The 13,029-nt window shown below is 42.8% G+C and overlaps 1 protein-coding gene across 5 annotated transcripts in view; it reads right to left on the bottom strand.

The window, feature by feature from the left end:
* Positions 1–13,029, bottom strand: part of ZNF84 (zinc finger protein 84) — a 46,360-nt gene that overhangs the window by 14,744 nt on the left and 18,587 nt on the right. Inside the window, exons 1-4 of one of the 5 annotated variants that reach the window (XM_041729107.1) lie at positions 11,168–11,502; positions 9,588–10,240; positions 9,081–9,196; positions 5,017–5,207 (exon numbers count right to left, since the gene is read on the bottom strand). In XM_041729107.1, coding sequence (XP_041585041.1) covers positions 5,017–5,031 — 15 coding nt within the window. In that variant the 5' untranslated portion in view covers positions 5,032–5,207; positions 9,081–9,196; positions 9,588–10,240; positions 11,168–11,502. Of the gene's footprint in view, positions 1–5,016; positions 5,208–9,080; positions 9,197–9,587; positions 10,241–11,167; positions 11,503–13,029 lie in introns of those variants that run through there. The other 4 variants (XM_041729105.1, XM_041729104.1, XM_041729103.1 and 1 more) reach the window with 4 other exon arrangements.

Below are 13,029 nucleotides of genomic sequence, written 5' to 3'. Positions count from 1 at the left end.
ATAATTCATGATGGGCTCCTCCTGAGTTATGTTTCTCACAAAAAAAGGTAACTCATATTGGGCTCCTGATCTTCCAGAGGGGCACTGGTCAGAAATATCAACCATTTTATTTTTTCTTTATTTTAAGGATTTTTACTTATTTATTCATGAGAGACAGAGACAGAGAGAGAGAGGCACAGACAGAGGCAGAGGGAGAAGCAAGCACCATGTAGGGAGCCTGATGTGGGACTCGATCCTGGGTCTCCAGGATCATGCCACCTGCGCTGCCCTCAACCATTCAATTTGAGGGTTGGGGCTTTCAAATGGTGTAAGCCCAACCTCAAGAAGGATGAGGAGGGCTAGAGATTTAGTTCACTTACATGGCCAATGAGTCAATCAATCACGCCTACATAATGAATCCCCAGTAAAAACTGCAGAGGGGCACCTGGGGGTCTCAGTCAGTTGAGCATGTGTCTTCGGCTCATGATCTTGGGGTCCCAGGATCAAGCCTTGCATCGGGCTCCCTGCTCAGTGGGGAGTCTGCTTCTCCCTCTGACCCTTCCTCAACCCATTCCTGCTTGCTCTAATAAATAAAATCTAAAAAAAGAAAAAAAAATACCGTGGACATCGGAGTCTAAGTTAGCTGTTAGGTTGGGGAACAGAAAGATAGGTGAAAAAGGGTGATGTATTTTGATTCCACCTCTGGAGCACCCCCCAGACCTCATCCTACGTACCTGTGCATTTGGCCGGTTCCAATGTGTGTCGTTTCTAGTAAAACTGTTATTGTAAGTATAGCACTTCCATAAGTTCTGAGAGCTGTTCCAGCAAACTAGAAGGGGTCATGGGAACCCTCCAAATTTGTACCCACTTGGTCAGAAAAGCAGGTGACCTGGGGACCCCAAAACTTAGAGCTGGCAACTGAAGTGAGGGCAGTCTTGCTGGGGGACTGTGTTCTTAATCTGTAGAGGCTGTGTTAACTCCAGCTGGCGTCACACATGAGTGCTGGAATGCACCAGACGGAGAACAAGGCAGGCTGAGAGCAGGAAGTCAATGCCACTTTAACCCTCATGTCTGGAGGTCCTGGCCAGTACAACCAAATGCAAGGAAAAAGTACAAATACTGAAAGAAAGATGTAAAAGATGTACAGTACAAATACCGAAAGGAAGATGTAAAAAGATGGTATAACTGCATATGAAAAATTTAAAAATACTACAAACAATGATAATTAACTGTGCCTATTCTTCTTTGATACCAAAACTAACCAACTAGTCGTCTCTTAAAGATCAGTCAAGCCACAGTACAGAATTTCCAACTTAAAATCTTCTCATAAAAACACAGCTTTATTAGTTAATTCTGTAGACACTGAATGCAAAAATAATTCCTGTTTTACTAAACAATTATGGAATATGGAAGAAAGAACACAACCCTAAACTTTTTGATATAAGCATAACCTTGATAACAAAACTCAGTAAAGATACTCCAAGAAAAGAAAAGCAAAGGCCAACTTACACATGAACACTGATGTGAAACTTCTAAACAACATGTTACCACACTACACTGAACAATACAAGAGAAAATATATCAAGACTGAGTTGGTTGATCCCAGAAATTCAGTTGGTTTAACATTAAAAAAAAAAAAAAAAAAGTTATTTGCTATCCTAACAGAGTGAGACATATAATCACCTCAAAAGATACAGATAAAGCACATTTGCAAATTAAAAGAACATACATGAGAGCTACAACAGAAAAAAACTGAACTGGTGTTAAAAAGCTTGTTTAAATTACCAAAAAGAAGCACTAGATTTTACAAGGAAGGAAGATAAAAGTATGAAAAAGAACAAGCAGAAGAAAAAAGAAAAAAAGAAACTGAAAAGTATTAAGTTATTTGTTATAAAAAGTCTTGGCAGGGGCACCAGACCGGCTCATTTGGCAGAGTACACAACTCTTGATCTTGGGATCGTGAGTTCAAGCCCCACATTGGGTTAAAGCTTTATTTATTTTTTTTTATAGATTTATTTATTCATGAGTGACAGAGAGAGAGAGAGGCAGACACACAGGCAAAGGGAGAAGCAGGCTCCCTGTAGGGAGTCCAATGTGGCACTCAATCCCAGGATCCCAGGATCACGTCCGGAGCCAAAGGTGCTCAACTGCTGAGCCACCCAAGCAGGCGTCCCTAGAGCTTTACTTAAAAAAAAAAAAAAAAAAAAAAAAATCTTGGCAAACCAGGAATTTAGCAGGATTTCTTTTTACTAAGAAAAAAAGTACTGCTGGTATTTTTATGAACATAGAAAATCAGATCAAATCTAAGAAAATTATTAGAATTGATAAGCAGACTTAAGAAGTTCCTTGATACAAAGTCCATGGGTAAAAACCTAGTATACTTCCATGTTTTGGCAACAAAATTTTAAAAATTTATACATAAAATTTAAAATATCATTTACTGTAGAAATGACTAATTGCAGATCTGGGACAGAAAATTTACAAGCTAAGCCCTGACATAAGTTACCATGTGACAAAGCAACATTTCATTTATTTTATTTTTAAAGATTTTATTTATTCATGAGAGACATAGAAAGAGAGAGAGAGAGGCAGAGACAAAGGCAGAGGGAGAAACAGGCTCCATGCAGGGAGCCTGATCCTGGGTCTCCAGAATCATGCCCTGGGCTGAAGGTGGCGCTAAACTGCTGGACCACTGAGGCTGCCCAATACTTTATTTAAAAGAGAGAGAAGCAGGGCATCATTCAGTAGCCCCTACTGAAATGCCTCATCCATCAAAGCAACAACCATAGAAGGTTCTTGGCATAACAAGGAGGGGCAAGCAGACCAGAGTCGCCGCCTGAAAGACTACAGACCAAAACCTCTGAAACACTCTTGCCAAAAAGGTCACACTTGAATCGGATCAGATATTCTTTATCTGTGCTAACCCGTGGCTCCTGACCACTTGAAACATGGATAGCATAACGAGGGCTGGATTGAATCAATTTAAACAGTTGATGTGGCCAGTGCCTTCTGCACTGTACAGCACAGCTCTAAATCTACATGTGACAGGAGACAGAGAACACACCAGCAAAACCCCAAAAAATACGAGATGACAAGATAAATCACCTGGCCTCTTCTATTAAATGGGACTAGAACAAAGAGCCAACAGGTAAAGAGGGGCATGAGAGGGCCAGATCAACTAATTACACTGTATGAACTTCACCAGATTCTGAGGCAAAGGAAGGTCAAACAATCTGCAGATTTTATGAGACAACTGGAAATCTGAACATAGACTGAATTTGGGGATACTAACTAAGAAGCTGCCTTCACTGGAGAGAAGGCTGCAACTGAAGGAATCTCAAACAAAAAGTGACATGAAAGAAACAAAACACATTAGTACATACCACAGCCAATGACACCGAACCGCCATAGTTAAGAAGGAACACTTAGGGCAGGCCCGGTGGCCCAGCAGTTTAGTGCCGTCTTTGGCCCGGGGGGTGATCCTGGAGACCCAGGATCGAGTCCCAAGTCGGGTTCCCTGCATGGAACCTGCTTCTCCCTCTACCTGCGTCTCTGCCTCTCTCGGTCATGAATAAATAAATAAAATCTTAAAAAAAAAAAAAAAGGAACACTTAGCAGTAAAACTAGAAACTAGCATGGAAATAGTCACAACAGTCATGGTCCAACTCCCTGGTCAGTAGGAGATGCTGTGATTGGCAGGGGCACACGTGGGACCAGCCTCATCTGGGCTCAGAATGTTCTCCTTGACCCAAATGGTGGCTTCATGGGTATGCAGTTGGTAACGATTCATTAAGCTGCACTTTTACATTTTATGTACTTTTCCATATGTGAATTCTGCTGCACGATTAAAGAGGTGAATACATAAATTGTGATTACTAAGCTGTGCTTTGGCATTTTCACCTTGGGTCACTCTCTGGAAAACTGCAAAATGACCATAAGACCCACGGATTTACTACATTTCTCTGAGGGCATTATCCACATTCTATTATTTATTCAAAGACTTCATCAAAGAATGACCAAGAAATGTTTCCTTTCTATGAACTAATTTACTTTTTCCTTTGGAAAACGCAAGTCAAAGAAACATTACTTATTACAACTGCTAAAAATCTGAAAACCAGGATTGCAGCTCAAATTAATTATGTAGACACTGTAGCTTATAAAAATTCAGGGAGCACGTGGGTGGCTCAGTTGGTGAAGCATGTGGCTCTTGATTTCAGCTCAGCTCACAATCTCAGGGCTGTGACATTGAGCCCTACGTGGGGCTCCATGCCAGGTACGGAGTCTAAGATTCCCTCTGCTTCTGCGCCTCTCTCCTACCCTAGCTCACCCCTGCTCACAGTCTCTAACAACAACAACAAAAATTCAAATCCTAAGACCTTCTCAAGACCCTATAGCTAATAAAGTTGGCCTTTGAACGTCACAGTTATGAACTGTGCAAAGCCATTACATGTGGATTTTTTCAACAAATACAGTATAGTACTAAAATGTATTTTCCTTATGATTTTAGTAACTTTTTTTTTTTTTTTTTTTTTTTTTTTTTTAATGATAGGAACACAGTGAGAGAGAGAGGCAGAGACACAGGCAGAGGGAGAAGCAGGCTCCATGCACCGGGAGCCTGACGTGGGATTCGATCCCGGATCTCCAAGATCGCGCCCTGGGCCAAAGGCAGGCGCCAAACCGCTGCGCCACCCAGGGATCCTGATTTTAGTAACATTTTCTTTTCTCTAGCTTTATCTTAAATACAGCATATAATATACATACACAATATGCACTAATTACCTGTGACTGGTAAGGCTTCCAGTCAACACTAAGCTGTCAGTAGTTCAGTTTTGGGGGATGGATTTTCCACTGTGCGGCGAGTTGGCACCCCTGACCTCACCATCATTCTAACTGCTCCAGTTTGGGTGACAATCTGGATCTTCTATTCTGAGGCTATTTTCCCCTGATTTCTTAAGTTATACTTTTCTTTTTCATTAGAAGATATACATACCTCTTCTAATCCCCTGGAAAATAATGGAGAAGAAACAATCACCTCACCTGTAACATGGTCATTTTCTGTTGCCTGTGCAAGATGAGTAGCACATCTGAGATCTGCCCCACCCTGAGCCTCTATGAGGCCTCTATGAGGCCACGGCCAGGTCTTTCACACCATGAACAGGTTCCCGTCTCCAAGAGTGCCTTTACTGTGTCACATGAGCAGGCTCGCTTGAGTATCCAGGATCTGTGGACTTAGGAACAAAGGTACTTTATTTTATTTATTTATTTTTTAAAGATTTTATTTATTTATTCATAGAGACAGACAGAGAGAGAGAGAGAGAGAGAGGGGCAGAGACACAGGCAGAGGGAGAAGCAGGCATCATACAGAGAGCCTGACGCAGGACTCGATCCAGGGTCTCCAGGATCACACCCTGGGCTGCAGGCGGCGCTAAACCGCTGCGCCACCGGGGCTGCCCCAAAGGTACTTTAATTGGATATTCACACCACACCTAAGACCTGGGAACTCTTGCTAGGAATGAGGAATTCACAATCATCTGTGTTTTTCTTTTTTTTTTTTTTTAAAGGTTTTATTTATTCATTCATGAGAGAGACACACAAGAGAGGCAGAGACCTAAGCAGAGGGAGAAGCAGACTCCCCACAGGGAGCCTGATGTGGGACTCAATCCCAGGACTCCGGGATCACACCCTGAGCCAAAGATAGGCACTCAGCCACTGAGCCACCCAGGCATCCCTCATCTGTGTATCTATATAACTGAACTAGGGCTATCCTGGGATAGGAACAGGATATAGTGCAAAAAAAGAACAGAAGTCTATGATCTGGCAGACAGATAAAGAAGTATCAGAAATAAAGTAATTCTGATATCCATTCACCGCTCACTCTGGACACTGCAGGATAAATTACTTTAACAGACGCAATGAAAATAAATAAATAAATAAATAAAATTAAAAAATAAAAAACAGGCGCAATGAAGTACAAGTCTATTTTCGGCAGATGGAATTTTGGAGAGCTTAAATGGTTTGTATTAGAACAGATTTTTTTTTAATTAATTTTTATTGGTGTTCAATTTACCAACATACAGAAAAACACCCAGTGCTTAACCCGTCAAGTGTCCGCCTCAGTGCCCGTCACCCATTCCCCTCCACCCCCCCGCCCTCCTCCCCTTCCACCACCCCTAGTTCGTTTCCCAGAGTTAGGAGTCTTTATGTTCTGTCTCCCTTCCTGATATTTCCCAACATTTCTTTTCCCTTCCTTTATATTCCCTTTCACTATTTTTTATATATATTAGAACAGATTTGAGGGATGCCTGGGTGGCTCAGCAGCTGAACGTCTACCTTTGGCTCAAACCGTGATCCCAGGTCCCAGGATTAAGTCCTGCATCAGGCTCCCTATGAAGAGCCTGCTTCTCCCTCTGCCTATGTTTCTGCCCCTCTCTCTCTCTCTCTCATGAATAAAATCTTAAAAAAAAAAAAAAAAAAACAGAATTGAGTTTCAATCAGCTTTCCCCTTCACAGGCTACATGGCTTTGGGCAAAAACAGACTAACTTCATCTTTATGAGCCACAGCTCCCTACAAAAGTCTTCTATAAACCTCTCAATTTATGTCTGCCAGCTCAATCAATTTCTGATGGAAATATGTTAAAATCTCCCAATAAGATTATAAATTGGTAAATGTTACCTTGTTAATCCTGTTGATATTTGGATTATGTGTTTAAAGATATTTTGTTGGACACATAGCAGTTGTGGATTTTAGAAAAATTATGCTTTAATCACTGTAATGGCACTCCATACTCATGCTCCTTTCTTGGCTTTTAAGCCTCCTTTTTTCACTTGCTAAAATTGTGAGGATAAAGTGGACCTTTGGGTCCATTTATTGGTGAGATTCTGAGGAATATATGAAATAATAAAAGGAAAAGATTATTCCTTGTAATAACAGCTAAGATACGAATGCTTTCTCTAATTAAGGGAAAATACTAAGCACTTTATAATTTGACCCTCACAGAGAACCCAGGGGGCATTTAACATAATCCCCACTTTACTCAAAGCAAGCAGAAGTCTTTAGAGTGACTCAGTGTGCCCCTGACTACATAGGTGTTTGGGAGCAGAACGGGAATACTGTTTTTCTTTCTTGCTACATTCGAGGCACTTACTACTAAAATCATGTGGTGTGTGTACTTACGCAGACACATACCATACATCCTCGAATTAGCTCTTATATCTGTGCACACATTCAGTCACCGTATTTCCACAGAAACACAAATGATGAACGGCCTGCTGTCCCCAAATCATACCAAAGGACAGTAGTTAAAAAGAAAGCTCTTCCCTTTCATGTCATGATTCAAACTTCAGCACCAGCTCAGAACAAGAAATGACAATGTCTTTACATCTTTAATAGTGAAAATACATGCATCTTAATACAGGAGCTGACATACATGAGCACTATACAAGTTTTAGCTATAATCATTATTGCAACAGTGAAAAATGATGGCAAAATTCAGAAATGTATTCAAGCTACATAAGAAATAAGGGATGCCTGGGTGGCTCAGTGGCTGAGGGGTCCACTTTTGTCTCAGGTCATGATCCTACGGTCCTGGAACCAAGTCCTGCATTAGGTTACCCACAGGGAGCCTGATTCTCCCTCTGACTGTGTCTCTGCCTCTCTCTGTGTGTCTCTCATGAATAAATAAATAACATCTTTAAAAATAAATAAATAAATAAGGAACAACTATTACCTCTATCACCACACCACAATCATTCTTAGGAGATGGGAAAACCATTTAGATAAATTTTTTTTTAAAGACTTTATTATCCATTAGAGACACATACACAGAGAGGCAGAGACATAGGTAGAGGGAGAAGCAGACTTCCTGCGAAGACCCTGATGTGGGACTCGATCCCAGGACTCTGGGATCATGCCCTGAGCTGAAGGCAGATGCTCAACCACTGAGCCACCCAGGCATCCCCCATTTGGATAATTTTAACAAAAATATAAGTATTTTTAAAACCACTTGGTTTCTTTTTTCCCCCTACTGTGCAAAGAGCATCTTTCCAAGTCAATAAATATACTTCTCTGATATCCACAGCATCTTCATATAAAACAATTAAAAGGTAGAAAATAAAATCTACTCTAAAAGAAAAAAACATAGAAATTACGCAGGAATATAAGCAGACAAGAGGCATATAAGACCCATATGAAACAAACTAAAACCACCAACAGGGACTACAAAAATAGGCTTCATAAATGTATAATCTGGTCTTGCTCAGGGATATGAAGACTTCACAGTGGAAGTAAGTTAGCCCCAAATGATTATATCTTTAAGTCTACTGCAATCATATCTGAAAAAGGTTTTCTTTAATAAGCAATTCTAAGATTCATCTGGAAAAAAAAAGTTTCAAGAATAGCTTTGACACCTTTAGAAATACAAAATAACTGCGGTGCCTGGATGACTCCGTTGGTTAAACGGACTCTTTATTTTGGCTCAGGTCATGATCTCAGGGCAGTGGGGAGTCTACTTAAAGATTCTCTCCCTCTTCCCCTCCCCCCAACTCGCACGGCACTCCCAAATAAATAAATCTTTAAAAGAAATATAAAATAATCAAGGTGTACACATTCATGTAACAGTAACATGTATTATAAAATCAAATAATTAAAAACACATTTGACACCGTCTCCATAAAATAAGTAAAATTTAGTATGCAATAAATATGGCATTTCAAAGTCACAAGTAAAACTGGATTATTTAATGAACAGAAATGATTAATACCTAAAGAAAAATAAAGCTGGTTTTGTATCTCACACATTACACAGAAGTAATTCATTATTTTGTATTTCTTTTTTTTAAGATTTATCCCCTCACCCCCAAACATACACACACCACAAACCAGTAAATTATACCCACAACAAATGTCATTTGCTTTGCATTATATCTGCTTTTACTTCATTTCACATAATAAAAATTCTGGCATTGTGACAAATAAAATGATGCTTATCATTCAAGCCATTTCCTTAGGCAGACAGCCAAATTCACAAAGTGACTTTAGTATTTCCTGTGGAATTGTTGTCAGACTATTCAGTGAAGTTTACTTGGGTTTCAATGAGAACTTACCAAGAGTAGAAAACTCCTGTCATGTTAAAATGATGTGTACTCATGGGGCACCTGGGGGCTCTGTCAGTTGAGCATCTGACTCTGAGTCTAGGCTCAGTTTGTGATCTCAGGATCCCCTGGAATCAGAATCGAGCCCTGAGTTGGGCTCTGTCCTCAGCAGGGAGTCTAGTCTGCCTGAGACTCTCTCCCCCCTACCTTTGTCCCTCCCTGATTCCCTCTCAAGGAGCTAAAAAAAAAAAAAAGATGCAGACTTACTACAGAAATTACATAGAATTGAGAATTTCAGGTGAACAAGGTATGACAAACCATCAGTGTGGTAGGATTTCGAATATTTGTTATTCAGAAAAATGGTGACTCAATCTTATTCCAATTCAAACAAATGTGTTTTTGAAGGTTGGCTTTGAAAGTTAAAAGTTTTGAGGTTATCTTCCATGTGTCTGCTCAGCAAATGAAGCCTAAGCTCCTCAAAGTAGGACGGGCCCAATCTAACCCGACTGCTCTGCCTACCTTGGCAACTTCTGTGACCGCTCTCCCATTTGTCTTCAGCACAAAGGAGCAACCTTCATCATCCTCCCGTAGTTCTACGCAGCATCAAGTTCCAAAGGAATTTCAGGGGAAAGGTAGAGGATAACAAAAAATAACATTTACTTCCTTACTATGACATATTCATAATCATATTGTCTTAATGCATCGGGCACCCATGATGAAGTGATAAGGCACAGAGGTTCAGCAACTTGCCCAACATCGATGACACCCCTATGAAGTGGCGCTTCTGGGCCACGGGTCTCACTTAGTGTCCCTGGAGATCTGCAGTCACAGCCCCTCCACAGGAGTGGGCAAAGGCCTCCAGAGCCTCTGTTTAAGTTTCAGGAGTGGTGCCATCCAATCCCCTGTCCACAAATATCAGCACCATAGCAGACCAGGAATAAAGACAAAGGAAGAAGGGGCCTGGGTGGCTCAGTTGGATAAGTGCCGGACTCCTGATCTTTGCTCAGGTCTCAACCTCAGGGGGGTGAGTTCAAGCCCCGCCCTGGACTCCACACTGGGTGTGGAGCCTACTTAAAAACAAACCAAAGGAAAAAAAAAAAAAAAAAAAACCAAAGAGACAAACAAAACAAAAGAAAAATATGTTCTTCTTAGTGGCCAGCCGAAAAAACTCCCTGCAAGAACAAAATATAGTCCACTGTAAGGAAAGATATATATGATAGATCATAATGGCTTTAAGCAGCATACTCCCAATTTTGCTTTTTTAAGGAAATATGAGGTGTACTAAAACTATAACGCGACTACAAAAAACGGACCAATGTTAACAGTAACTAGCTCCTGGTGACGGACCATGAAAGATGTTCACTGGAGTCTATTTACCAAGTTGCTCTAAACTGACTGCAGTGAACAGGTTTTAACTTTATAAAAAAGAGGAGACACCAGGGTGGCTCAGGTCATGATCCTGAGATCCCGGGATCCAGCCCCGCCTCAGCTCCCTGCTTTTCCCTCTGCCTTCCCTTCTCTTCCCTCCTCCTGCTTATGCTCTCTCCCTCAAATAAATCTTTAAACAATATATATATATATATATTTTTTTTTAATGTTAAAGTCCTTAACCCGAGAACACAGCAGGCAAGCGGATTTCAGTCCACCACACCTAGCTGAACCAAAGTAAACAGTAATTAAAATAAATGCTTTAATGACAAGAAACATCAGAACCGGGGGGGGGGGGGGGGATCCTTTCTCTTCACGCCCTCATTCTCATTTCCAGGCGATGAACCGGAGACCCCGAAATCGTTGAGTGGGGCGTCCACGCGGGGCGCGGAGTAGACGCCCCAAACCCGAGCAGGACCACCCACGGTGGCGACAGGGCGGCCGGGCCGGAGGCGGCCGCAGGGAAGGGGCCCCAAGGCCGAACCGCGGCCGCCGACGCACACCCCCCACGACCGCCACAGCCCGGAGCGGGGCCCAGAGGCCTCGGGACTGGGCGGGGGGGAAGGGCCTCCCGGACCCGCGCCGACCCCCCCCCCCGACGCCCCCGCACGCCCCCCAACCGCCCGCCCGGGGAAACCCGACCCCGGACTCGCAGCGACGCCGGCACCCACCCCAGGCCTCCGCCGTCGGACGCGCAGGCCCAGAAGACACGTGACCCGGCCCAGCGGCCCCCGCCCTCACGGCCTCCAGGTCCACCAGCCTCCGTGCGCCGCCGGGGGGTCCGCGGAATCCTGCTCCGACTGCGGCGGAGCCGGGGGGCGCGCACGGGCACGCGGGCACGCGCGCGGAACGCCCACACTCGCCTCCCGCTTGGAGGCGAAGGACAAAGAGAAGGGCGCAACCCGGAGGCGTCAGTGGCCGTGCCACGCGAGTACGCGTGCGCGAGAGAAAGACGCCTTTGTAGTTGCTGTTTCCTTTTTTCTTTTTTCGGGGGCTCAGTTTCACACCGGGAAGCCGCCTTCGAACTACATTTCCCAGAAGGCTTCGCGGCACGCAGGCGTCGCGGCGTCCGAGGAGCGGGGGTCTCTGGGACCTCGCCCGCCCGGGAGCGAGGGGCGGGGACGCGCGCCTGCGAGAGACGCGGGCGGGGGAGGGGTGGGGGTTAGGATTGCCTCAGACCAGGACTCCGAATCCACCAGGACGTGAGAAAAAGGAAGAAATAAAGAAAAGACAACAGGTTTGTGAATTCAGTTGAGGAAATACAAACAGTATTGGTCCATTTACGTTAAGTCGATCGGAGTTAGCAGGAAAACGTGAGAAGGGCGGAATTCCCCGGAGTGCAAGTGTCAGATTTGACTCAAGTGAGCAGAAAACCACCTCATGGATACAAATGAAGACAATTCCAGAGACTCTGCAAAATCCAGCAATCACTGGGTTTCCAGGGAATTCTTCCGAACATCGAGTGATTGGAAAATTCTTACATATAAAACTTCCAGAGGAAATGGGAGGAGGAATGTTAGGTACCATAAAGACCCAAATGGACATGGTTTGACTAAGACAAAACCTGATCATGACGACCAGCCCTGAAATCCTAAGAAATTATCAACAGAGGAGCTGGTGACACCTCGGGATATTGGTTAATATTCCCCATCAGTAAGTCAAAGGGAAAATATAATCACCTCAATAAGATGAAACAAACATTTTATTCCTTATTTTTAAGATTTTATTTATTTATTCACAAGCAGAGGGAGAAGCACGTTCCCAGTGAGGAGCCTGATAAAGGACTCGATCCCGTGACCCCAGGATCATGACCTGAAGGGAAGGCAGATGCTCAACCACTGAACCACCCAGGCATCCGGAATGAAATATTTTAGACCTAGAAATGCATTCTAGAGCTTTTAAAAATAACAAATTAGGGGGAAAAATCATTTGCTGATTTAACATTTAAAATATAGACATAACTATAAAGCTGGTGTGCTGCTTAATATTGGAACATCAGGAGGACTTCATGGCAGGATATGGATACCTGAGACTGGGATTTTAAAAATTGGGAGTAGTATTTGAAATGCAGAACATATTGGTAATGTGTTTTGGTGATTACTGCTGAAGTATATATATTTCCCATGACTGGGGTTTTATTTCATAGATTGTCAATTACCCTTTGCTTATTTTTCTGTCAGGTTAACTTTTTCTACTAAATTCATGGAGCTGAATTTACTAATCCACAATACACAGCATGTTTTAATTTTTTTGTTTATTCCTTGTCTATGAACTTTGTTTATAAAAATATTGGTCCTGGGTGGCTTGGTTGGTTGAGTATTTGCCCTCAGCTCAGGTCATAATCTCAGGGTTCTGGGATCCAGCCCAATATAGAGCTCCCTGCTCAGCGGGGAGCCTGCTCCTCCGTCTACCCCCCTCCCACTCATGCTCTCTCTCTCTCTCTCAAATAAAATTTTTAAACGTCTTTTGAAATAAATAAAACTAAAAATGTTGGCCCCTTAGATTTTAGTTTAGTTTTTTTCTTTAAAGATTT

The sequence above is a fragment of the Vulpes lagopus genome, chromosome 14, assembly GCF_018345385.1.
Source record: "Vulpes lagopus strain Blue_001 chromosome 14, ASM1834538v1, whole genome shotgun sequence".
NCBI lineage: Eukaryota > Metazoa > Chordata > Mammalia > Carnivora > Canidae > Vulpes > Vulpes lagopus.
The sequence above is the reverse complement of the archived record's forward strand: the minus strand, read 5'-3'. Positions and strand labels throughout refer to the sequence as shown.